This window comes from Cynocephalus volans, chromosome 1 (assembly GCF_027409185.1).
Source record: "Cynocephalus volans isolate mCynVol1 chromosome 1, mCynVol1.pri, whole genome shotgun sequence".
Taxonomy (NCBI): domain Eukaryota; kingdom Metazoa; phylum Chordata; class Mammalia; order Dermoptera; family Cynocephalidae; genus Cynocephalus; species Cynocephalus volans.
The window spans coordinates 206822889-206850644 of NC_084460.1; the positions used below are offsets into that span (position 1 = coordinate 206822889).

General features: G+C 32.7%; 1 protein-coding gene across 2 annotated transcripts in view; it reads right to left on the bottom strand.

Annotated features, from left to right (window-relative positions):
- Window positions 1–6550: 6550 nt before the first annotated feature.
- The window catches only part of DARS1 (aspartyl-tRNA synthetase 1), a 76843-nt gene continuing 55637 nt past the window's right edge, over window positions 6551–27756 (bottom strand). For both annotated transcript variants that reach the window (XM_063094945.1, XM_063094952.1), the window contains exons 8-16: window positions 21251–21362; window positions 20008–20142; window positions 17588–17735; window positions 14706–14852; window positions 13168–13210; window positions 11680–11760; window positions 10489–10600; window positions 9996–10067; window positions 6551–7228 (exon numbers count right to left, since the gene is read on the bottom strand). In XM_063094945.1, the coding sequence (XP_062951015.1) occupies window positions 7137–7228; window positions 9996–10067; window positions 10489–10600; window positions 11680–11760; window positions 13168–13210; window positions 14706–14852; window positions 17588–17735; window positions 20008–20142; window positions 21251–21362 (942 nt within the window). In that variant the 3' untranslated portion in view covers window positions 6551–7136. The remainder of the gene's footprint in view (window positions 7229–9995; window positions 10068–10488; window positions 10601–11679; window positions 11761–13167; window positions 13211–14705; window positions 14853–17587; window positions 17736–20007; window positions 20143–21250; window positions 21363–27756) is intronic.

Here is a 27756-nt window from a genome sequence, read left to right on the forward strand (position 1 = left end):
GTAGCTGACTATGGGAGTGTTGACATTGCCACCATTTGAGAAACTCCAGATATCCATCCATGGGAACTTACTTAGTGAAAATGAACTTGTTAACATAAATGAAGAAGTAGTTGTGATGGACAGGATTATGTCCCAGAGAAAGTGAAAACAGCAAAACATTTCACATTAAAATATCTCAGAGATATTTCATGATTTTGAAAGTACAGAGGTTTTGGAAGCTGATCTGAATTTAGGATGGAGTGTGACAATTTGCCAAATCATAGAAGAAATGGCCACTCTAAGTTACATGATAAGAAGGGACACTGTTCAAATTACTCTCAATTTTTTTTTCTTTTGCAAAGGAATAAACCACTTTAATTTTCATTGTTTCTAACATTTTAAATTACAGTGTACTACATAAATACTAGTTTTACTACTTTTTTCATTTCTCTATACTCTTATATGCAACAGTAAGAGAATTTTTGTTTTGTTTTGTTCTGGTTTTGGTGGCTTGCTGGTATGGGGATCCAAACCTGTGACCTTGGTGTTACCACAACCATGTTCAAAATTTTTAATGTTTGACAATTTTTAAAGATCTAGTACAATCATATTTTACTCTTTGAATATTAACATTGCTTTGCATGATTTTGCTTTGCATGGTCATTTTTACGGTCCCACACAACTTTGCAAAGTGAGGACTGCCTGAACTGTGTTTTTCAGTGGCTGATTAACATTCTATAAAATGGATTTAGCATTATTTCTCTATTAATGGACATTAAGCTTGTTTGAAATTTTTTCACTGGTACAAACAATGCTGCAATAAATATCCTTATACACATCTTTTTTGTGCATCTGTATTGTTAGAATAAATTCTAAGAGTGAGGGATTATTGGGTTAAAGGATATGTACACTCATGGTTTTTTTGCACATTCACAGTTTGATACATACTGCTAAACTGCCTGCAGACAAGCTATACCAATTTATACTCCTCAAAGCTCCGAATTCTCCATCCTGTGGTGAACGATAAGCATATTTTATCATCATTGCTAGTCTGACATCTCACTGTTGTTTCAACTTGATTACCAGGGAAATTAAGTATCTTTGAGAGATAAGATTTTGTTTGTTTGTCTGTTTTGGTGGCTGGCTGGATTGGGGGTCCAAAGAGATAAAGTTTTAAAAAGTTACTTGAAAGTTCCCTAAAGATTACTGATGTTGAAAGTAGACAGAGCATTTCCTTACTATAGGGGCATGATGATACCTTGATCCATGAGAAATCTTGTGGTGGCAGCCACCAGTCCAACTCTCTAGGTAGCAATTAAGAGTCTGGCGACTCATTTTAATTAAGCTAACGTATAAACAAACAATGATTTGAAGAAAGAGTGTAGAGAAAAAATGGTAGGACTCTGTAAATTGGTGACTACTTGTTAGCCAGATGGCTTATTTTTAAAGGTCTATGGGTCATATTTTGGTCTTTCAACTGAGGATATACACACAGTCAGATTTAAAGATACACAATCCACTATCAGATATAAAGGTAAAAACAAAACTTCTAGCGTAAATACATAGTATCTTGGGTTTATTAACAGCTTCACCCCTGAACTCCCCAAACTAACCAATCTGTTTATAATTAATATCAGGCACATGCCATATACTCATCATTTTGCTATAAATATGGGACTACAAAAACTTTGCCCTCACCATTAACAACAGTATCTGTTTAGCAAGTATATTTTATTTTTTTATTTTTATTTTTATTTTTATTTATTTATTTATTTATTTATTTTATATGGGATCCGAACCCGGGGCCTTGGTGTTATCAGCACCACACTCTCCCGAGTGAGCCACGGGCCGGCCCATAGCAAGTATATTTTATATGCCAGGAATTGTAGGAGAGATTTCACCTATGTGTCTCATTTAATCCTTACAATCCTGTAATGTAGGCATTGTTAATTTCACTGTATAGATGTGAAATCTGTACTCAGAATTATATACTTATTATCAGGTCAAGATTTGAACCTGTAGTTTTCTGATTCCACATTGCTACACCAAATTGTTTAAAATCTAGTTTAAAACCAAAGAAGAATTGTAGAGAAAAATTAGGTATAAAACTGTGTGGTCTTGATAGTAACATAGTATAGGTTTTTATGGACTAAATAGTCAATTAGATAGATGGGTATTTAGAAGATCCTGAGCAGCTCTGGGAGCAGAAGAGTTATTCTTCTAAGTGTTGGGAGACAGAAGCAGGCCTGCGAAAGAGAGGGTTGAAGGAGCTTTGCCAGGGTTTCATGATAAAAGGACAAAATTTTATGGCTGAGCAAAGGGAGGAAATGACAGATGTGGCCCATCTGGAGAGTCAGAACATCAGGGCTGGTGGCATAGGTTCTACTGTACTGATGAGGTAATATAAGATATCACACAGTGCAAAAAAAGGGTTACTCTGGCTAGTTAACCAGTCTTTTGTACAGGTGTTGACATTTGGCAGAAAATGGCAAAATAAAAATGTTTGGTTTAACCTGGGTCTATCCAACTTTTAAGAAACTGAGGCAGCAGATAACAAATACAACTCAAAATCTAGAGAAATCCTCAAGCACCAGCAGAATGAATTGAAACAGAAATTAGAATGTTGTATTTTCTCCTCAGACAGTGCCAAAGGCAGTGTCATTTAGAAGCTTATAACTATAGCCTTAAAAAAAACAACACAGGCCGACCCATGGGCAAGACTATTGTAATGACCTAAATACTTCCAGGGATTGCAAGAGTTATGTTTTGTGAAAAATATATTTTTATCTAGCTATCTATATAGTAATGTTCTGTTTATAAACATTCACTTAAAAATATTAATTAGTTAAAAGAAAAAAACTTTTTGTCTTAACAGGTTGTAGCTTGAGGTAGCAAAGTGTTCCTACCTATAAATGAGTGAAAAAGAAAAAATCTGAAACACAGGGAATTATGCAATACAAGAACTGGCCCATGACAAAAGCCTCAATACCAATTTGACTTCCCTTTGTTGTTCCAAGCAATAGCCCAACAGAAAACATCCCATAGAGCTTGCTACACCCTCAGTCACTGCAAACGTCAACTGGGCAACAACTTAAGAGTATGAAAACTACTGTGCTGGTGATGTGGAACAGAGTGGTGTTAGACACACCCTCGTCTTGCTCCCAATTCTTTGGGGAAATTTTTAACTATTTCACCATTGAATCTAGTGTTTGCTGTAGGTTGTTTTTGTTAATAACTTTTATCAGATTAAGAATATTCCCTTCTATTCCTCATTTGGTAAGGTTTCTTTCTTTTTTATTTGAATGACTATTGAATTATTTTAAGTACTGCATCTATTGATATGATTATATGATTTTTCTTCCTTTTTCTGTTACTGTGTTGATTAAAAGTGATTGATTTTGGAAAGTTAAACCACCCTTCCATGCTTACAATAAACTCCTGTTAAATTATCCTTTTTATATATTGCCAGATTAGATTTGTTAATATTTCATATTTTTTAATATGTTGCTGGATTCAATCTGTTGAGAATTTTTGTGTCTATATTAGTGAGAAGAGATTGGTCTGTAATTTTCCTTTATTGTAATGTCCTTTTCAAGTTTTGGAAATCAAGGTTACATTAACTTCATATAAAGAATTAGAAAAAGGAAAAAAAAAGAAAACTACTGTGCTGGAAAACAGCACCTAATCATTTTGTAAATATTATTTTCTTCTTTCATATTATAATCATCTACCTCAAGATGGTCCAGTGAGTTTATGTGTCATAAACATATGTATGTGAACACATAGCAAGAACAGACAAAAACAAAGCAAGACATAGGCAAGATATTTTGTAAGAGTCTGATAAGGAATTATTGTAAGACATAAATGAGGACATAACTGCCGCTAAAGAATGTATGAACAAAAATATTCATAAAGGAGATAACTAATTAGAAACTTTAAAAATGAAAAATATAGTCACTGAAATGAAAAAATGCAAAAATGGGGTTAATTTTTGACTAGGCATATTTGAAGAATAATTATATACATTAGAAGACAGCACTGAGGAACTCATCCAGAACACAGTATGGAAACAATGACGAAAAATGTAAGACACGATAGAATAGCTGAGAGGGCTGGCCAATTAGCTCAGTTGATTAGAGCGTGATGTTGATAATACCGAAGTCCACAGTTCAACTCCTGTACCAGCCAGCCACCAAGAAAACAAACAAAAAAAAACGAATAGTTGAGAGGCCCAATAGTTATTTAATTCGCATTTCAAAAGAAGATGGAGGAAATGGTATAGAAGCAATATTTGAAGAGATAATTGCTGAGAATTTTTAATAATTAAAAGCAAATGTTGGTCCTAGACAATAAATGCACTGAATACTGAGCAAGATGAGTAACTGTCAATCCTATACATAGGGAAGTAGTATAACAACAAGGATAAAAAGGCAACTTAAAAGCAAATAAAGAAAAAGGACAGATATCTATAAAGGAAAGACAATTAGAATGACAACAAAGTGCTCATAGGTACAAAGATGTCAGAATTACTGGTGTAACTTTTCAAAGTGCTAAGGGAAAATAACTGCTAACCTAGAATTTTATAGTGAGCCAAACTATCATTCCATAGTGTAGCATACTCCTAGAGTTTAACAAACCCTAACTTAAAGAAATATTAAAGAAGTATTTCAGTAAGAAGAAAAGGGAACCTAGATGAAACATTCAGATATAAGAAACAATGCTGAGAACAAAAACTGATAAAAACAAGTCAGTATATTTAATTAACTGTTGAGTATAAAAAAGAAAACAAAAATTTAGCAAACTAGGGAAAAAATCTTAAAGAAAGCAGATGGAAGGAAAATGATACAAGAACAGAAACAATGAACTAAAAAAAAAATACAATAGAGAGGATCATGGGATCAAAACTAAAGACATTAGTTGAACAGATTAAAAAAATAGACAAATGCCTAATAAGACTAATGATTATAAAGAGTTAGAGAAAAGGCACAAATAAAAAGGTGAAGTTAAATTTTTTAAAACCATAACAGAATACTATGAACATTATTTCATTAAATATAAAACTGTCTCATACAAACTGTTTCAAAAAACAAAAGAGCCTGGTATGTCATAGCAATCTAAACTGGAAGAGACAGTATAAAACATAAAATTATGGCTATAAACATAGATGCAGCATTCTTAAATATTAGCAACTATAAGTGGACTGTAAAAGTTAAAGATGTATATTGTAATCTCTAGAGCAATCATTAAAAAAAAATACAAAGTTTGGCTGAAACACCAATAGAAAAACCAAAATGAAATTCTAAAAAATATTTAAATGATAATTTTAAAAGAACTCCCACGATACCAAAGTCTGATACTCAAGTCCCGTATATAAAATGGCATAGTATTTGCATATAAGTAACACACATACTTCTATATACCTTAATCTCTAGGTTACTTATATATAATACAATGTGAATGCCATGTATACAGTTTTTATACTGCACTTTTAAAGCTTGTATTTTTATTGTAGTTATTTTTTATTTTTCGGATATTTTCAATTCATGGTTGATGGAATCTGTGGATACAGAACTCAAGGATATGGAGGGCTAACTGTATTTTGAAAGATGCTATAATTATATGAAACTGAGAAGAACAGCTCTAGGGCCATTATTATTGTACTACTTTAAAGTCTGGGAATTACACAATATAGGAAATAAGTACACCAAGGTCAAGGGTTCAGATTTCTGTACTGGCCAACCACCCAAACAAAACAAAACAAAACAATTCTAGGATGGCTAGTTAGCTCAGTTGGTTAGAGTGTGGTGCTGATAAAACACCAATGTCCAGGTGTCCAGGGTTCAATCCCTGTACTGGCCAGCCACCAAAAAAAAAGAGAAAATGATGGGTAGTGGTCCATTTTATTCTTGGTGTGAATTATTCAAACACTTTTGGGGTACCTACTATATTAAGTTACTCTGGTAGGATATGAAAGAAAGATATAAAAATTGAGTCTGTACTTTCAAAGAGCTCATAACCTAGGTATGAAATAATGTTCCCTTTAACTTTCAAAAATAATGGGCATATGTTTATGGTTCAGGGGTAACTTCCTACCTTTGTGACCCTCCTATTTTCCTGCATATTATTTTTTCTCTCCTTATAGGAAAATATCTGCATTACATTGTTATGCATTGCCCATTACTTATTTAATTACTGTAAAACCAACATCAGTATCAACATAATAATCTCGAAGGAAAGTGTTTCTAATTGTAATTCTAACAGAATTTCTTTTTGGTGGGTAAGACATAAGTGCATTTTAGCAAGATTCACTAAGTACTAGTATAAATTAAAAACGAAAACAGAAAATTCTGCAATATTTTTTAAACCATGGAATGATCTCTCTTAATCAACCTAATCTGTCAGCTTTAAGAGCTGTATCCTTACACCCATGAGTGAATATCTGTTAAGAATATATCAGTTTTCATACATTTACATTAAGCCAGTTGTATATTTTTTCTTTTGCCTAATTATAAATGCCAAGATAAAGTTATAAAATCAGACTGCCACAAAAGTACATGAAGACAAACTATAATTTAGCTTTAAAATTTTATTGAAATTCAGGTTTAGAATTCAACAATTTAATACAATATTATATTCAATATTTTCTCACCAGTATTTTCACCTGCTGTACATGATTTCTGGGCATAACTTTTAAGAAGTGATACTTTCTGGCTCATTTTCCATAATATGCCAATTATACATTCATTAAAATCTCAGATAGTTCCCCAATTGTTCTTATCTCAATGTCAAAATTTTAAAAAATAAACTCAAATATTTAAATGTAAGACATTAATTCTGTGTCCATTGTAATATAGAAAAGAAAAAAATTTTGCATAATCTTAACTGTTAAAAACTCTTGTTAACATTTATATTAGTAACGGAATATGAATTTTTAACATAACCATATGAAGTTCTTATTAAAATGTTCAAGCATTTCCTGCTAAAGCATTTCTGAAGTTATAAAAAATCTTCTCTTTTAAACTAATCTATACTCATTTAATCCAAAAATAATACTGGTACTTTAGATAAGACATTTATTCTCTTGCATATTTAAGTACCTAAGGTACAGCCTGATCAACACAGCAGGTTACTGGAAAGAATAAAAAGCAAGACTTTCTTTAAGGAGTGAGTCGTTTGGGATCACGAGGGAACATGGAGGTCTGACGAACATTATGCAATCCCAAAAACAGCATAGTCACTCGCTCCAACCCTGGGGAAACAAAATGATCATTAATTCTTTTTCTGAAAACCTCTAAGGGTCTTATTTACTTAGAACTACTAACCTAATATCATTGTTCAACTAGATACTTTTCCTTGTTAGGAAGGAAAAGTACTTATTTTACATTTATCTAAAATTGGATGTTTTGGGTATTGATTCAGAAGTGGAGATGATGCTGTATGTGGGAAGGACTACGTGAGATATTCTTAGTGGTATGGAGTCTGAAATGTGAACCACCAAAATCTGTATAAATGGCGGCCGGCCCATGGCTCACTCGGGAGAGTGTGGTGCTGATTAACACCAAGGCCATGGGTTCGGATCCCATATAGGGATGGCCGGTTAGCTCACTGGGTGAGCATGGTGCTGACAACACCAAGTCAAGGGTTAAGATCCGTATACAGGTCATCTTGAAAAAAAAAAAAAAAAAAAAACTAAATAAATGACCAAGTTCCACCTAAGAAGCAGAGCAGTACTAGCAAAAGAAACTCTTTGTGTGCATTTTGATTCATTTATTTCATTAAAGTTTTAGAAGGCTAACATATCACACAAAAAAGGCAAGGTCAAAGAATATTCTTACATAGCAACAACTTTTAAAGATTTTAAAGGAATACTGTAAATATAAATATAAATAAGAGAACTAACATTTTTATTGCTATTTCTTTACCAAAAGACATCTATCTGCAGATGAAAACTTGAGCCTTGTATTACAGTGATCTAAGACTAATCTTAAAAAAAAAAAATCACCATATCAAATAAGATTGTTTTCTTCTTTTTCAGATAGTTCATTGTTTATATATAGAAATGCTACTGATTTTTGTATGTTGCTTTTGTGTCCTGTAACTTTACTGAATTCACTTATTAGTTCTAACACTTTTTTGGTGGACCATAACTCTTTTTTTTTATTTTGTAAAACTGAAACTCTGTACCCACTAAATAGTAACTCCCCATTTATTCCTCACCTCAGACCCTGGCAACTACCATTCAACTCTCTGCTTCTATGACTCTAACTACTCTGAGTACCTTACATAAATATAATTATACAGTATTTTCCTTACTGTGACTGGCTTATTTTACTTAGCATAATGTCCTCGAGGTTCATCCATTTTACAGCATATGTCAAAATTTCCTTCCTTTTTTTTTTTTTTTGTCGTTTTTTCGTGACCGGCACTCAGCCAGTGAGTGCACCGGTCAGTCTTATATAGGATCCGAACCTGCGGCGGGAGCGTCGCCGCACTCCCAGTGCAGCACTCTACCAAGTGCGCCACGGGCTCGGCCCAAAATTTCCTTCCTTTTTAAGGCTGAATAGTATTACATTGTATGTATATACCACATGTTGCATATCCATTCACCTGTGGATGGATACTTGGGTTGCTTCTGTGTTTTAGCTATTGTGAATAATGCTGCTATTAACAGGGGTGTACAAATATTTCTCTGAGACCCTATTTTCAATTGTTTTTGACATATACCCAGAAGTGAAACTGCTGGATCATAATGATAATTCTATTTTAAATTTTTTGAGGAATTGCCATTCTGTTTTCCACAGCAGTTGGACCATTTTACAGTTTCACCAAAAGTATACAAGGGTTCTAATTTCTCTGCATCCTTGCCAACTCTTGTTATTGTCTGTTTTTTCTTTTTAATAGTAGCCATGCTAATGGGTGTGAGGTGGTATCTCATCGTCATTTTAATTTGTATTTTACTAATGATTAGTGATGTTGAGCATGTTTTCATAAGCTTATTGGATGTTTGTATATTTTCTTTGGAGAAATGTCTCTCCAAGTTCTTTGTGCATTTTTAAATCAGGTTTTTATTGTTGTTGTTGAGTTTTAGGAGTTCTCTATATATTCTGGATATTAATCCCTTATCAGATATATAATTAGCATATATTTTCTCCCATTCTGTGGGTTGCCTTTTAGTGGACAGTTCTTTTGATGCACAAAATTTTTACATTTTCTTAAGTTTAATTTGTCTATTTTTTCTTTTGTTGCCTGAGCCTTTGGCATCATATCTAAGAAATTATTGCTAAATCAATATCATGAAGCTTTTACTCTATGTTTTCTTCAAGAGTTTTATAGTTTTAGGTCTTACATTTAGGACTTTGATTCATTTTGAGTGAATTTTTGTATATGGTATTAGGTAAAGGTCCAATTTCATTCTTTTTGCATATGATTATCAGGTTTCTCTGTACCATTTGTTGAAAAGACTAGGGTTCCTTATCCTTTTAATTTGAAATTTTTGTTAAGTATATTACTTATTCACCAAAAAATCCCCAAACAACAAACAAAAACTTCAACAAAACTATACATTCAGAATTCTTTTTAAGAGTCTTTGATATGAACATCCAAAACATGAGTTAAATATTTACTCATTTCAAATTGCAGAGCAGTCTCTTACATATACTCTAGAAGTGGTCCTAAAAGTCAATGAAATGCTACATTTCAATAAAAACAGTTAGCAGCTCTTGGAGCTAATTACTGACAAAGCTTTAATTTGGGTTCATCTGAATGAGCTTATAGTAGCAGAAAGAAAACAGGATACTCAAGATTTTTAAGACACTTGGCTTCTAAACTTAAGAAAAAAGGGATGGCTAGAACTTTATTACAATAATATTTTAGAACACACAAATTAGCTGTTCATTTTGTTCATTGGAAATCAAATTTCCACTTAGTCATAACTCACTTAAAAAAATTCTTACAATTCAAATTTGTTTTATACTTAGCAATTATAGACTTATTTGTAAGCAGTAACAGAATATTACCAATGCCTCCACCGGCATGGGGAGGGGCTCCAAAGCGGAAGGAATCAATATAAGCCTTAATTTTCTCCAAATCTACAAAAAAACACAAAACAAAATATAATTTATTGTCTTTCTAAGCTTAAAAAATTACAAAAGCAATTACTTTTCTATGAAGATTAAAAAAAGACTAACAGGTTAAAAAAATTATCCTGACAAGGACCAAAAGATGTAAACCAAGTACATTACAAGATCATCTTTAGTGTTAGTCCAACTATTTCAGATATGGTATATTCATCACATTGGAATACATCTTTGTAAATAAAGTTAATGAAAGCATACCTTTCTGATACTAAAGCCCACTTTACTAGACACAACAGAATAAAATTTCCATAGAAATAACTACTTTCTAAAACAAAGAAACAAAAAAGGACTATGTTCCTGGAAAGTCTTTAAAATGTTTAAAATGTATTATTTCAGAATATACATTCTCCTAACTATACTTTGAGTTTTTTACCAATTCCATGATGTAATGCTCTCTCTGTTAGCAGCTGAGGATCATGTATTCTTTGAGCTCCTGACAATATTTCTTCTCCTCTCATGAACATATCATAAGAGTTGGACTGTTTCTGTAGGAAAAACAAACAAAAACACTACTCTTCAAGTGGCTATCATCCTATTTCAATTACACATAGGTGGGAAAAAAAATCTCTGCTGCATGAAGAGCAAGTCCATTTTTTTTTAGAATTAATGACGTAATCTATTTCAGTGAAAATAATTTGTTTCTCCAAAGTAAAATTAAACTACTGAGGGTTGAATAATACATCCTTTCTTGCCTGTATCATATTTTGTGCTCTTCACTCACATCCCCTAATAACAAATCAAAGCGCCACATCTAACTATTAAGAAGTAGTGCTGATCCTTATTTCACTTTATCATCTGAAATGGTTTTAAGTGTGACATGACTTTTGGGTCACTTTTGGAACTTCAATATAAACAGGTGTTAGTCTTTATAAGGAAATTAAATTGAAAATTAATTTACCAAAGCTTAACCTACTCCCTATCAGTTATCTGATAACAGTAGTTTTAACTTACTTCCCAGTCTTTCAATAAACCACATAAATGGTTCTCAAAGTGTGATTCCTGACCTAGCAGCTTCAGTATTTCCTGGGACTTGTTAGAAATGCAAATTATCAGGCCCCCACCCCACACCAACTACAGTAATCAGAAACTCTGGGTAGTGTGCCAGCAATCTATGTTTTAAAAAGCCCTCCAGGTGATTCTGAGGATCTCTAAGATAGGAACCACTATAATGGAAAAATACTGAAAGGCCAAAACATTATTTAGATTAACTCCCAGGAAACAATGTAAATTCTCAGTTCAAGGTCAATGACAAGATGATTTGCTAAAGTGTGCAAATCTGGTAGTACTATTTATCATTTATATGGTCTTTCTTTCTTATAAATCTTCATAAAAGTGACCCAGGAGAATGATTTAATATAGGCTTTGTAGGCTAATTTGCTAGAATACTCAAATTTCACAATATCATTTTGACCTATACTGACAGATACCAGTAGTAATACCTATAACAATGTGTCTATCGAAACTGCAAATTATTAATTAAAACCATTATTCCCATAATACAATTTGATACACTGACAATAAAGTCTTGCTTCTTCCCCCAAACATTTAAAACCAAATAACTTACAGGATTTCTTGGATCAGGCATGGTATAGAAAGGTCTTACTGCCAATGGGTATTTATCGAGAATATAAAAATCTGTGTCATACTATAAAGAGAATAAATGTAATTAATATACACTTTTTAATAGTTAAAATAAGGCTAACATTTGGTAATTAACTTACTTTTTTAATGCATAATTTTTGTTCTTAAAAATTATTGTAATTACACTGTATATACATACAATGAGTATCCTACTTTTTTCAAGTAACATCTGTATTCTATAGCATTTTGCCATGATGTCATAAATTCTTCTAATACCTCATTTTTAGGAGTTGTTTATTATTCAATTATAGTTCACATATTCATTTTTTTCTATTTCTTTTTGACATGTAATGTCTTTCCAATTTCTCCCCTATTGTAAATTATGCTGCAATAAACATCACTAATTTTCATTTTTTACTTTGTTATTCTAGCTCATTTAGTCTTTCAGATGCATTTTATAACTGTTTTGCTAAAGTATCCAAAATCCTTTTGGGTTTCATAGAAACTGTTGAATCTACAAATTATTTTGGGAAAAACTAACATCTTTTACAATACTCATCTTCCAAAAACTTGTATTATTTTCCCAATAATTTAAATTTTTGTTAGATATACAAGTGAAATATGGCAGTTTTCTTCAAATGAAAACTACAATTGAAAGAAATAAATAACATTAATATGAAACGATGACATTTTTCTTAGAAAGAATATTTACTACATCTTACATTTAAGCTAAGAAGAAATCAGTTACATTTCAACTTTTTTTGACGACTGGTACAGGGATTGAACCCTGGACCTTGGTATTATCAGCATTACCCTCTAACCAACTAAGCTATACAGTCAGCTCCCAGAAACAGCATTCTTTAAATGTATAAACTCAATATTGTAAGGTTTCAGAAACATGTGAGTCTCCAGTCAGTTTAACAATTTCAAGTGCAACCAGCAGGAGGAGCTCTAGGACTATTTTCATTTTATTACATCACTCTTAATTTTTAAAAAAAGACCACAGTAAGTTTAGCTTTTATCCTCTTTGGAATTTTAATTTTAGAAAATGAGATAGGAAAGCGGTGTTCACATAAGAGGCAGAAAGGAAGCTCATTCCTCTTCAAGTATCATGAGACAGCAGGGGCACCATTTAGCATTTAGCAATGGGAAAACCATTTCTAAATAATTTCAAGTAATTTTTAGGTCCTATCTAATCTGACTATCTGACATATAGGTATCACTTTTAGAGACACCTCAGTAGAGTTCAGTACAAATAACAACTATTGAGTTAATCAAACCATTTGGGCTGAGCTTATTTGCAAATATTTGTTTTTGTGTTTTCTAAAAAATATAGTTTCCCACTTGGTTTTTATTTATTCTGGAATCATACCATTCTAGGAAGATTAGTCCTCTCTGCAATTCTTCTTTAGTATCAGAATACATTTTCAGATTTAGAAAAAGAAACTCAGCATGTACAAAAGAATCCTACCTTTTCCTTTACCAAACGACCCAGCAGTTTTTCATTTGGTGTACTGAAAAAAAAAAAACAACATGAAATCGGGTGCTTGAAGATCAAATAACGACTTAAAAGAGTTTTAAGTTAATAAGGCACCACTTCTATTTGAAGTTCTCAAAGGATAAAAAATTCGATCAAAACACATAGTTGTCTATCGTACTCCTTTTTTAAAAGGCAAGTACTATTGAAAACCACTTATGAATGTACCTGGTACAGGGACTCAGTAGGTTCAGTCAAATATTTACTTAAAACCGTAAATAGAATTTAGCAATTCATTGATTTAGAAATATTATAAAGTAATTTCCTATAATCACAACTACTAAAAGTTCACTATACCAACATGGGCTAGTCTTGCCATTAAATGGGCTCCCTCTTTTGTTACTTTATCAAAAGTTTATAAAACAAAAATTGGTATTTGCAAGTCTTTAAAATGTAATAATGTTTATATAAATATGTCAAATTTCTATTGCCAAGAGCTAGCTACTTTAGGTTCTTTCTTATTTAAGAACAATTTCCAAAATATTAAGAAAATATTGCCCAACATAAAGTAATACCAATTTATGGTTTGCCTTAAAATGTCAACAAGCAATGCAGGGGGAGGCTTAAAACCATATATATATATATATATATATAAAAAAAAATATATATATATGGTTTTAAAACCATATATATATATATAAAAAAAAAAATATATAACTATATATATATATTTTTGTTACACAAGCAAAAATAAATAAAGAATTTTGGGTGAATGTTTTTTGTTTTTTGTTTTTTGTCTTTTTTTGAGACTGGCCACACCGCGCTCAGCCAGTGAGCGCACCGGCCATCCCTATATAGGATCCGAACCCTTGGCGGGAGCGCTGCTGTGCTCCCAGCACTGCACCCGCCCGAGTACGCCACGGGGCCGGCCCAGGGTGAATATGTTTTTAAAAAATTCTAAAAAATGACAGTAATCACCCCCTTTCTGTGATGGTTCCAATATTTTAACTAGGAACTCTTGAATAAAATATAAAGAGACAGTAATTTTTAATCTTTATTAAACTACATAGTTTGTATCAAAATTATAAGTGCTATGACCTGAATTTAGATAATATAATAGTGTACATCAAATAAAGAACAGTGATTTCTATAACTTTTGGAGATGTTAACGGTTTTATATCTTAATCCTCTGTGGGATGGATTTAGATTGCTGGATTTAGAGTGGGGGGCGTCTAACACCATTGACTTGAAAAGATGAGTTCTAGATTAGATGATAAAATTATAGGCAAAACTTACAAATATGAGGGGGGATGAAAAACGGTGTTTATTCATGAAATTATTGAAGCTTAAGCAAACCATATTAAACATAATATTTTTATTTCAGATCATACATTACATAAAATTGCATCATATTATATACTTCAGTTAATAAAATTTATCAGCTAGGTGAAAAATCACCACCATTTACTAATATATTCTTTCTTTATACCTTAAACCTAATTACTGAAGTGTTAACAATCACAAAGACAAACCTCAGGTCATCTTCATCTCCCATTTCGACTCCAGCTTCCCTAAGCATAGCCAATGCTTCACAATACTCTAGTCTTAAAGTTGGCTCCAAAAACTTGAAAGGCTCACATGGGAACTGTTTAGTCACCATTTGAATTTCAGTCTGAAACCTATTTGTATAATAATTTTGAGTTAGTGAAATGAGTGAGATAAATGCTTTCCCCACAAGAGGTCACTGTGGCAATATACAAAATCATTCTTTGAATCAGTATATGAACTAGGAAAAGCATTATCAAATTATTACGTTAAAGAATAAAATTTCAATACTTATAATATATAACACCATTTCTCAGTCTCATGTTTTTGTAACCAAAGAAGCATTAAAGAATTAAAACTTCATAACTTACATTGGCTACCACTGTTAGAAATATAAAATACCCATTTTATGAAGCATAATTTGACTCTTTAATCCTTTAACGACACTTGTTATCATCAAGGAAGACAAAATTAATGAATATGTGTCTTACCCTCCTCTATTCCCTTTATATTGGAAATTTGTTTAGGGAAGTGCCAATTTCTTTCCCATTTTGATAATCCCTATAGTGCCTACCCTATACACTGTAGGAAAAGACAAATGTTTACTGCATTGAACTGAATTCTGCTGTAGAAGATGAACTTTTATCAAGATCAAAAAAGTATATTTTTGCTAAAGTATTTATGAATAAAATGATAGCTGGGATTTGCTTCAAAGTAAAAGGGGGTGAAGGAAATGGGTAAAACAAAATTGGCCATTGGTTGACAGTGGTTGAAACTGGGTAATGAGTACATGGTGGTTATTAGGCTAGTGTTCATACTTTTCTATGTATTTTGAAACTTTTCATAATTAAAAGACTTAAAAAATATGCTTATATTCTACATACAGAATTCTCTATCTAGAATTTATATTCTAGAAATTAAACTCTATCACTTCTTAGTTTGTCTTGAGAACTTTCTTATTGGGAACAATAAAGCTTAGCCATAGATTTATTAAAATATTGATACAAGAAGAGTTAGGAAAACTCAATAATTGATTTTTAAACAGCTTTTCTTTGTTTTGGATATTAGTCCCCATTCATATCTATCAGTGATAATACAAAAATATGACTGATACCTTAAAATACATTTCTATATGATTTTTCTATGAGAGATAAATACTAATTAAAAACATGAGAGAAATATGACACAAGCCAGGTAACCCAATTTACAAGTGACACAGAAACTAAAAATTCCTAAATGACTTATGGAATATAGAAAGAAGGCTTTTATTTTCAATTGCCACTTAAGTCTACTGAAAAAGTTCAGCAATAATGGTGTCCAAGTCTATGATTTGCACATGGTCTTGATTAATCCCACGCACCGGATTCATGCTTATTATAAAAAAGTGGAAATTTCAAACACTGATATTAAATAGAGAAGCTATCACTATCTAAAATAAATGGGTTTCAGAAACGTTCTTGAATTATAAACATGAAGAGAAAATGAGAAAGGTTGTGTTCCTTCATCATCATGTTAAAGGATATTTTGTTTTATAAGGAAACATCAGTTGTTTCGTGGACTATGTGAATGAAAACTGCTTAAGATAAACTGCATCAAAATATTTCTGAGTACAAATTAGTCATCAAAGGTACAAAAGCAATGCCGAGAATTCCTGGAAAATATTGGTGCTCATGTTATAGTATTTTTATGTATGATCAATGATTAATTTCTGCATTCTTGAATTTACTCATTAGCCTTGCACTGGAGTAAATAAAATTCGTATTTTTGGACTCTTAAAATATCAGCGAAGCATATTAAATACATCAACAATAAACAGTTAAATTGGTGGTCTTCAAAGAAAAATTTCAAGTAGTTCTTCATTAGTTATTAAAATACTAGATAAGCCTATTATGATGTACCTAATGCTTGAAAAAAAAGGAGACTCTCTTGACCAACTTAACTTGCTCTCCATTTTCTTTTCCTATTTTCTCTATGTTAAACATCATCACATGTAAACAACTTTCAATGACCTTTAAGAGAAAAACTATTTGCCAGTTTAGAGGATGTACTTAAAGTGGACATTTTACATAATTAAATTTTCTAAACATCTTGAACACGTCTAATATTTCTATAATTCACCAAATAAGTACAAAGTCCCTTCAGTCTATTAAGTCTCTAATCTTTACTGAGCACTCATTGTAAATATAAACCTATTTAAGAATTAACCATTCCTGACACAGGCTTAATTTATATGTGGACAGATTCAGTAAAGATTAGAAACTAGCAGACTGAAGGGACTTTTTATCTCTGAGGTAAGTAATAATACTATTTTCACTTAATAGCTGAGGAAACTGAGGCACAGACAGTGTGTGGGCACAAAGCCCACACAGATAAGTAGCAGGGCTGAGATGTGATGTGAACTCAGGTTATCTGGAAGTAGCTGACCCACTAACCCAAACTACCTCCCAAATAATAAACTGCTATAAAAGTAACACATGCTCTATTTCTTCAGGTATTCAGGATGTTAGTATAAAGGAAAAAAACAAATATATTTGGGCTGTACCACAATCTGGTAAACTTCACCACCAAAAAGAGGCTAACTAGTTGAGGCCCCAACTGACATGGATCCAGAAACACTGTTTTCAGTGTGAATTTTTCCAACTAATTAAACGGATCATCTAAACGGAAAGTCTTTATAAATACTCCAATAAAAACTTCATTTAAAGAATTTTTTTTTTCCCCCGAAAACAACTCAGTTATAACACCAAGCTCAAGGCTTTGGATCCCCGTATCTGTACGGGCCAGCTGCAACCCCCCCCACCCCCGAAAACAAAAAGAACCCAAACTGATTTGAAACTAAGTCCATCTAGGAATATAAAATACTTTTTACCTTTCTTGAAGTCCTTTGAATATCTGTACCATGGTGTCAGCAATTTCTTCCATAACTTCATGGTAATGGTAATTAAAAGCCATTTCAATGTCCAAACCAACAAATTCAGTTAGATGTCTGTGGGTATTAGAGTCTTCAGCTCTGAATACTGTGAAGTTAATAAAAGAAACAAAGAGAAAACGGAGAAAATGGTGTTTTAAATTTTGAATAAGTTGGGATTTAAATACAAGATTCTATTTAGTAGTACTCAAGTGATACTATTTTCATATCATCATATAGCTGGCAGGACCTTTGATAAACTGTTTCAGCATTCTCTTGGACAGCAAGTTCATTACAAACTCCTACAGTCACGTAGCAAAAGCTCTACCAAATGTAAATTAATAAATTAGGCTCATAAGAACCCCGACGGAACACGAGATCCTAAGGTGCCTTCTCAATAATTAAAAATAGATTCAATTATGAGCAAGATAGTGAGTTCTCGATTTTATCAAAACTTGACTCAAGTTAAATGAAACTCTGTAGAGATGAAGTAACATTACATATATTCTAGCCATTACATCAGTCCAGTTCTTATTATTCTTATTTGCGTTTTCTTCTTTTCCAGTCTTCCTGACTAGCTCGGCTTATCACTGCCAGATTAATATTCCTATAACACATCCTCACTCAGTAACTTACAATGGTTCCCAAATGATTACTGTAATGAGACATAAGATGACAAAAAGTCTAAAACCTTTATGCTTTCACAATTTAATCCTAACCTGTACAAGGGTACTTCAAAAAGTTTGTGGAAAAATAAAAGATAATACATATCTTTCCATGAACTTTTTTGAAGAACCCTGGTATTTCTCATTTCTTCTAAATACTGATTAGTCTCATTTTTTTCTGCCGTAGTCCCTGCTGTTTACTTATCCTGCTTCCTCTGACTAGAATGCCATGTCTGTTGTCTATATATCTTACTGTGTTCTTAAAGCCCGTTTCAGTTTGAATTTTCTTTTATGGTGACTATAGCAAACTCCATTTTCTCCCTCTTCTTACACTTACTATCTATACTACATAATTAACATCAATGTACTGACTGTACAGCACAATCTGATTATTTGTTGTGAAAATTATTTGATTATTCCTTGTGACTGCTGTATGTATGCATGTCTTATTCAGCCTTGGAAGCAGGGACAATGTTTACTCCCTTGTCACTCAAAGCACAGTTTGCAAATCAGCAGCATCAACAGTATCTGGGAGCTTGTGAGAACTGCAGAATCTCAGACCTCACCCCAGATCTACTGATCAGAATCTGCATTTTAACAAGATCCCCATGTGATTTGAGTGCACATTAACATTTGATAAGTGCTGGTTGATTCTTCTTTTATGTACACGGTACCTAGCACAAAGCTATATATGCAGCAGGCGTTCAACAAATAATTGATCAATAAATTTGATCAGAAAATTAAAAATTTAACGATCATGCCAGTTTCTCTATTAGCAAGCTTTTAATTTTTATTAAGCTATCAAAAAACATATATAAAATAACTTGGCAAGTTCTAAAGAATGAAGTAAAGATGGTTTTTTGCTTACAATTAACTTCATAAAAGAATTTGCCATATGATTATGTGCACATGACTTTTAGCCAATATTATCTAAAAAACCATGTTAATGAAATCTATTTTATTTTAATTTTTACTTTTTATTATTATTTTTTGTGGCTGGCCAGTACAGGGATCGAATCCTGGACCTTGGTGTTATGAGCACCATGGTCTAACCAACTGAGCTAACTGGCCAGCCTTAATGCAATCTATTAAGACATTTGTTAGTAGTTTGTGATGGACATTAGCATATTACCAATACTAAGGACAGTGCAAGCAATAATAGAGACACAGAACAGCTCTTGAGTAAAACCGGTAGCAGAGTGGACAGAGGGACACTGTCAACTTACAACAATAGTAAGGGGTTACAAAGGACAACAAAGTATATTATTTGAAAGATAGCATCTACTTGTTCTTTGGTGTTGATAAGGAGTTGAAAGGACAGTTCAATCAAGAGCTAATTTTATACTAACTGCACTTAGGTATAATAAATAATATACTTAGATATATCTCAGATGGTGTACATTTTCAAAGCATGCATTTTTAAAGTGAGATATTCCCAAGATAAACATTTTCTTCAGCATTCCTCTGTAAGAATATATAATGCTTATGATTCTATTCACATTAATGATGTTCAAATGTTTAAAGAACTATTGAGCTTACTATTTTTTTAATGTCTACCCAAACATTGTCATTTCTACTTCAAAGTCTAGTGTTTGTGTAGTCTGAAGATGAAGTAATTTAAGCTTTCAAAATATCTGTACATTCTATATGTAAAATATGTTTCTAAAATCACAACTACTGTACAATTAATGAACTTGGAAAAAACCATAATCTTACCTGGTCCAATACAGAAAACCTTCTCAAAATCAGCACAAATGCACATTTGTTTATACAATTGTGGGGACTGAGCCAGATATGCATTATTTTTAAAATAGGACACAGTAAATACATTGGCTCCTCCTTCACTGGCAGCTGAAATGTAAACATTTATATTATTATAATTAACTGTAAATTTATCAGTGCAAACTCTAGTAAAAAGTTTATACTTTTGATTCAAGTAGTTCACTTAAAAAAAAAGAAAAAGAAAAACTGGAAATCAAGAAATGCAGATAAATTATAGCCTATTATACATTTTCTTATATATGATTCTAAGTAGTTTATATTTAAATCAGATTTACTTCTTTGGATATACATGCTCCCTTTCTGCCTCAGTTTCAAAGCTATTTAATCTACTTTTGAGGCTGGCCAGTTAGCTCAGTTGGTCAGAGTGTGGTGCTGATAACACCAAGGTCCAGGGTTTGATCTCTATACTGGCCAGCAAAACAACAACAACCCCCCCCAACACCTAATTTGGGCATGTAAAAACTTAAAAGAAAAAGATAATCACTTTTCTAATTGTTAAGAACGCAAAGTTCAATTTTTATTGGTCACCAAATGCCATTTGTAACACACTTTTTAGTGTTATTTAAGCAACTCTAAAAAGGGTAAAATAATTAAGATTCTCATATAAGAATGAGAATTAATTAGTAGTATTTAGTGATTTTACAATGCAGTTTGTGCAAAATTGCAATACCAATTTTGAAAGAAGCCTATATAATGAAAATAGTTCCTGGTGTAACTTATGTAACAAGAATCTTGCTTTGTGTGTTCTTGCCTCATTTTATACTCATTATCACAAAATGACTCGTGGAATGAGATGTGGTATCATTGTAGTATTTGATTGTTGCTATATAGATAGCATGGTCTTAGAAATAAGTAGTCTCATGGCAATAAACCTTAAGGGACAGCTGGGATTCTAAAATTAGAAAAATACATAAGCAACTTTGGGGAAAGCTATTTTTTTTTTTTTTTTTTTTTGTGATCGGTAAGGGAATCGCAACCCTCTGGCGTGGTGTCGCCCGTACCGCGCTCAGCCAGTGAGCACACTGGCCATCCCTATATAGGATCCGAACCTGTGGCGGGAGCACTGCTGCACTCCCAGCACTGCTGCACTCCCAGCACCACACTCTCCTGAGTGTGCCACGGGGCTGGCCCGAGCTAATTTATTTTTAAAAATGAAAAGAAATATTTTGAAGCATACCTGAAATAATTTTAGGAGTCTGAATTTCCACAAAACCTTTGTTAATTAAAGTTTCTCGGAAGAGATAGCAGATGCCAGACTGGAGTCGGAAGATTGCCTGACTAGTTGATGTCTATAAGACAAAAATAAAATCTAATTAAATCAATCTGACACATTTACTGAGTACTCACTATGTGTGGTATGCATTGTGGGAAACCTAGGGTAAATAAAACTATTCCTGCTCTAAACATTTTTTAAGTCTAATAGTCTAATATAGTACAAGGCAGAGGTGATAAGGCATGCTGTAATGACTATATATATGACTATATAGAGCTATTCTCACTAGAAATGCTTACAGAGCAGATGTTTTAATTTGTAAGAATTCCATAAAAGAAATATATTCCTTAATTAATGAAACACCTTACTTGTGAATTCTTAGTGGTTTTTTTTTTTTTTTTTTTTTTTAAGGCAACTCAATAAGTGAGAAGTACCAATGTTTGTGCAGCATAGCATACTAATGTTCTCCTAAGGAAAGTAAAATTTTAGCATTTGATAAGTGAATAAAGCTACCATATACTTCACTATTTCTTCTAGAACCCCCAGAAAAGATACCATGTACTTTTATCTTAACTATTATCAGCAATACATAAACTGCAGATAGTCATGTATTTGTTACAATTAAATTAAGAAATTAAGGGGAAAAAAACAATAAAAGGAATAGGCATCCCATGTCACTGATTTCCCAGAATGGCACAGAAAGCAATTAAGAGCAGTACTGTCTACCATAGTCAACTTTTCTTTCTTTTTCTCCTTTCCCTCCTTTCTTTCTCAGTTTTTTTGGTTTCCCTATTTTACTTTCAGCCTCAATCAGTTCTGATGGTGGCCAGAAAACTCCAGAGGTAGTTATCTCTGCTCTAGACTAACTTTTGTCCATTTTTCTGGCCAAAAGAAGTGGCTGCTGGGCCGACCCCGTGGCGCACTCGGGAGAATGCGGCGCTGGGAGCGCAGCGACGCTCCCGCCGCGGGTTCGGATCCTATATAGGAATGGCTGGTGCGCTCACTGGCTGAGTACCAGTCACGAAAAAGACAAAAAAAAAAGAAGTGGCTGCTTCTCTTTAGGTCTTACTTATTAAAAAAAAAAAAAAAAAAAAGTTACCCTACGACTACATATGTGTTTAGTAAAATACCTGACCTCAAACTACTAATTTAGCTGTGGACAGCTGAATTAGATGAAGAAGATGTCTTACTCATCTTATTATAGGAATTTCAATTACTTGCCCTATATGAAAGGGCTCACTCCTGACAGTGCACACAGCATTCTGCATTTAGACAGTAGCAACCTTTGAAAACTCTACTAATGATGAAATGGTTACTCTACATTTCTTTCACTGTAAAGAATGCTATTGAAATAACTTTGGATTCCTGCATATCGGGTATAAAAAAAATTCATGTAAATTGGGTATTATTTAAAACATTATTTTATAATTCAAACTCAAAGATACAAATCAATAATTTCTCAGAAAATAATGGAGATCATTTAAAAGATTTTTATAATTTGTTTTCATTTGAAAATGAATTTTTTATTCATTTTCAAGATGTTTACATCTTAACTAGAAAGACCTAAGGCTTTTTAAAAATGTGGTTTAGTGAACTATTTGGTTCATCCAATCAAAATAAATTGCATAATCTGCTTTCAAAAACCTAGCAACCTGTTTGAAACAAAAAGCTGTCTCACCATTACTGACACACATAAAGAGACATATTTCGCTTTCATAAAATAAATTCTATAAGTGGGTCATTGAAAACATTTTACTGCTACTTGCCTCTTTTAGCTAGCCCAAATAAATTCACTTCAACCTCTTATCAAATGGAAACTAAACTTCTGATCAGGTCACAGCTTATATAGTAGTAATAGAAATTGAAATTTCGCTGATTGTTTTTTAAAAATAATACTGTACCCACATTTTTTACTTCCTGATTATATAAATAAGTACGTTTATGTGTAACATTTATAGGGAAAATTATTCTATGTCATATATAAGAAAAAGCATTTTTTTCTCATTAGGTTTTTCAAGCCACTTGCTAACTGTTAGGAAGATGGGTACCTACTTAATTAGACAGTAAACGGTTATTCAGATGATAATTCCAACATGTCCTAATTTCCTAGATCTAGCATTTACAATCTGGAGAACATTCCCTAGGAGATTCTGTCTATGAAATGGTAATCTGAGAATTGACAATCGTAAAGAATGAGGATGGGGAAAGTTAAGCAAAAAGAAATTACTAAATATAATATGCTCTTTAAAAGTAAATAACAAGGAAGAAAAATAAAATATTTAAAAAGAAATCCTCAACTATTTTGGTTACTTATTATATAAAGAAGACTGTCCATTACTGCAAAGAGAATTACATTGTGCCAGTGAATTTTTACCAGCTATCTCTGCTAGTTAAAAGATAAATAGTTAATATTAGGAAATTTGAATGTCCCTGTAAGCCCTCCAACATCGCCCAGAGAAAAATACCATCCCGAAGCCCAGGGTGGTCCGTTAATTTAACAGAGGAATAGTGTTCAGCAGACTGTATCAGAGTCTGAGAAACTTTCTGCAGCTACCATGGATCATCTTTCAACATTTATTCCTCCTTCAAAAAGTATTATTATTAGATGAGAGGACAACACAGAGCAGTTAAAATTTAAGAAACAGAAAAGATAGTTTTTTTTCCTCTCTGGTCAAATCAGATCATCTGAAGAGAACTAAAGCAGTTTTATTAATAGACTCATTTTCAAACTATTTCCCTATAACATTGATTGCTACGATCAACTTCTCCATGTGTGTAAGAATTTGATGGTTAAGGTAGAAGTTAACAATGATCCAACTTCTCAGTAAGATTACAGAGCGTATAACATAAGAAATATATGTTTAATAAAGTATTTGTGTATTTAAACCTATTTCGACTAAAATGCTTCTAAAATAGTATAATACATAAAATTAGTGCAAAGTACAATGTTTATTTCAAGGTGAAGGTATAACTAAATCTTATTTTCAACTGGCTAAGAGCATGCAAATACACTATACATTTAATTTCCCATTACTATACTTATCCCTACCTTCAGATATATCAGTGAAAGAGAAAAAGGTTTTCTTTAGCATTTAAGTCATAAACCATACTAATGATGATGATGGTTTCCATGATGTTTAAACCTAAAAATTGTTTTGGGTCAAATAAATACTTTAATAATATGTTGAAAAATAGCACTAACTCATCACTCATTAAACAAATATTTATCAATTACCTATGTCTGGCACTGGGTTAGGTGTTAGATAATAGTGATGATCACAGTGGGCATAAGGTAGAAGACAAACTAAACAGAAAGCAGAAAACTAATCTTCCCATACTTAAACAATTTTATTTTTTTAGAAAAAACAAAACAAAATTAAAACCCAGTCCTTGAACTTCATTTCTAAAAAAGTTTGACAATCCTTATATTAAAACAGTATTTTTTGGGCTAGCTGCTTAGCACAATTGGCTAGAGCACAGCCTGATAACACCAAGGTTACAGGTTTGGATTCCTATGCCAGCTAGCTGCAAAACCCCACAAACCAAAAACCAAAACAAAACAAAAAAAGTAGGAAAAAACCCAGTATTTTTTTATTCCATAGCAAATTTTCCAAAAATATGATTATTAAAAATTAAAATGTTGTCATTCTGAATTACATAAAAGATCTGAAATAAAAGAAAAAGCAATATTCTGTATTTATAGAATTCCTTTCCTTAAGGTCCTCACAGCACAAGAAAACAAACATTTCATCTTTTATGAGAGAAGAGAGGCAGCTGCATGGAAAGTACTCAGGGTGTTAAGAGGGAGAATTCCAATAGAAGACAAAAGTTTAAACAAACCAAAAATTTATAATGAAACCTTTAACTACTCAGCTCCTTATAATTTTCACAAGAAATTACTTTTATGTTGCGATAGGCTTGTAGCTTAAAAAAATTCCTATTTATGTTATCATCTTAACTGGACAGCTTTTGCTTTTTGTGACTGTAGAAGACTTCTTGTCAGTTTATGGTTTGTAAAGTCAGTTTACAGACACTATTGTGAAGCTGGACTATGGATCAAGAGAGATAACTGAAAAGGGGGTAGAAAGACATTTCTAAAATATCTGATTTAATTCCAAAAGAAATGATTATTAAAAATTAAAACAGATTGATACAAAATTTCTAGTCAAGCAAGAGTAATCTCTGTGAGAAAGAATCTGAACTGTCTGCAATCGCTAATAGTCCTGTGCTGCATTAATGTTTCAGTCAAGGACAGTCCGTATACATGATGGTGGTCAGAGCAACAGGCAACATATAACCTAGGAGTGTAGTAAGCTATACCATCTAGGTTTGTGTAAGTACATTTTTGATGTTTGTACAATGATAAAATCACCTAACGATGGACACATTTCTCAGAATGTATCCCCGTCAGGAAGCGATGCACGACTGTATATTACTGTAATGAGGGGATTCTAGCAGTGCTCAGGTTTACTCTGTGTCAGGAACATTCCAACATATATCCATTTTAATTTACAACAAAAATGCTAGCAGATGAAAAATGTATGGCCTATAGATGGACCCTGTGATACATACAACAGCGCCGAGCATCCTTAAGAGATTTCTCTAATTGATGAGTTGGTCCTAAGGCCAACAGTTACAACATCCCCTAGGACACCTCCCCAGACTATTTCAGATCTACTCTCTTTTCTTTTTTCTTCCTGGCACCTTGATCTTGGACAGATCTACTTTCACAGAACCTCTATAGCTGCAGTGACCATACACCTATGATTTTCAAAGAAGTCTCAACTTCCCAATATTCTGTCCACTGCTGACACAAACCAGCATTTCTTCAACTTGCCTTTTGCGTTCTATTATCATTTTTGTCATACTGAGTACACTTGTACTATTATTTAATGTTCTTTAAATTATATTTTAAAACTCGGCTCAGCCTAAGCAATAATATCCATGAAAACACAGATTTTATTTGCTGGTTACATTACATAGCTATTAAAATATAAAATGTGCATATCTGTGTATCACCCAGAAATCACTGTGTACCTCCACTGGTAAGGGTACCACACTTGAAAAAAACACTAGAAAACCACTGAAATGTCATATAAATTCCAATATATTGGAATTAAAACTATATTGCCAAGGCCATCTCTTGTACTCTAAGAACACAAATATTCTTCAGGGGTGTGGAGACTTTGATTTTTAGTTTGGAAAAAATTTACTGAAAGTAATGAGCTAGGAAATGACTTAGAAGATGAGCACTTGATTATAAATTATCTAATTGTTCTCTAATTGTTTCAGGATTTTATGATTTTGTTAATGGACAGTTTCAGGGAAGAATGGCAAATAGCTTATTTGTAATCCATTTGTGGAGGCTGTGTGGAGTTCAGTGTGGCTACTCTAAGCTTACAGTATGTTGTGACTGACTGGGGGTATTTGCCATGGACGCAGGGGGATAATCATCTCATGTACTTGCCTTGATTTAAGGGGTTAATAGTTTGTACAGAGAAAAGAACAGTGGGGGAGGCATGGATGAAGACTAAGATGACCAATTTTAAAGTAAAAGATATATATAATTGATAAGAAGAAACCAAAACCATAATAGCAGATACTGTCCATTCATTAACCCAAAGGGCTCAAAGTGGGGTTCATTACTGAGCAAAAACACACATGATCAGATAGCTACCTTTTTAACCATCCTTCCCCTACCAGAATATAACTGAACAGATAGAAAGGAATATGCTATGGAAACGTATCATATGGGCTATCTTGGTAGTGAGGTTTTAAGAGATAGCACTAGAGTAGTGTGGTGTGTTGGTAAAGGAAGGGGACTTTAGGATAGCTATGGGGTATCCCATGGTGTCTCTTAAGGCTTAGGTTGCCTGTGAGTCCTGAATTGCCTACCCCCTTGACCATGTCAAACCAAGTGGAGAAAAAAAAAGCTAACATGATACACCTTTTAAAATAGCTCAGTCTTTATGCTTACCTGTCAACCAAAGAGAGAGCATGACTATATTGAGACTTATACTAATAGTCTTATTTCCTCAACAAAACTGTGAATTCTTTGAAGATAATCAATACATACTATACATTGTTTACATAGTATAAAACCTATAACATAAACATAATAAATATTTTGTAGACTAAATAGCTTTAGCAGAGGGGATTTAGATAAAGAAAAAAACTGTAGTTTTAAACCAACTAAAGTAATCCATTCCTATTTGGGAAAAGTACTTATTAAAAAATGATTCCTAAGACAGAAGACTAAATAACTACTACTTTGACAAACTTTAGCTGTACCTAAGAGTGAGGAGAAATAAAGAGAATAATTCCGATCTACATGGAACTCTCCAAACAGGTTCCCAGAAAACCCACATAAAAACCTGCCTAATAAGGATGAAGCTAATTTGTCAAGGCAATCCAGAATATAAGCTAGGTGAGTGCTGTGTACAAAAAGGGTTCCAGACAAAGAGATTTTA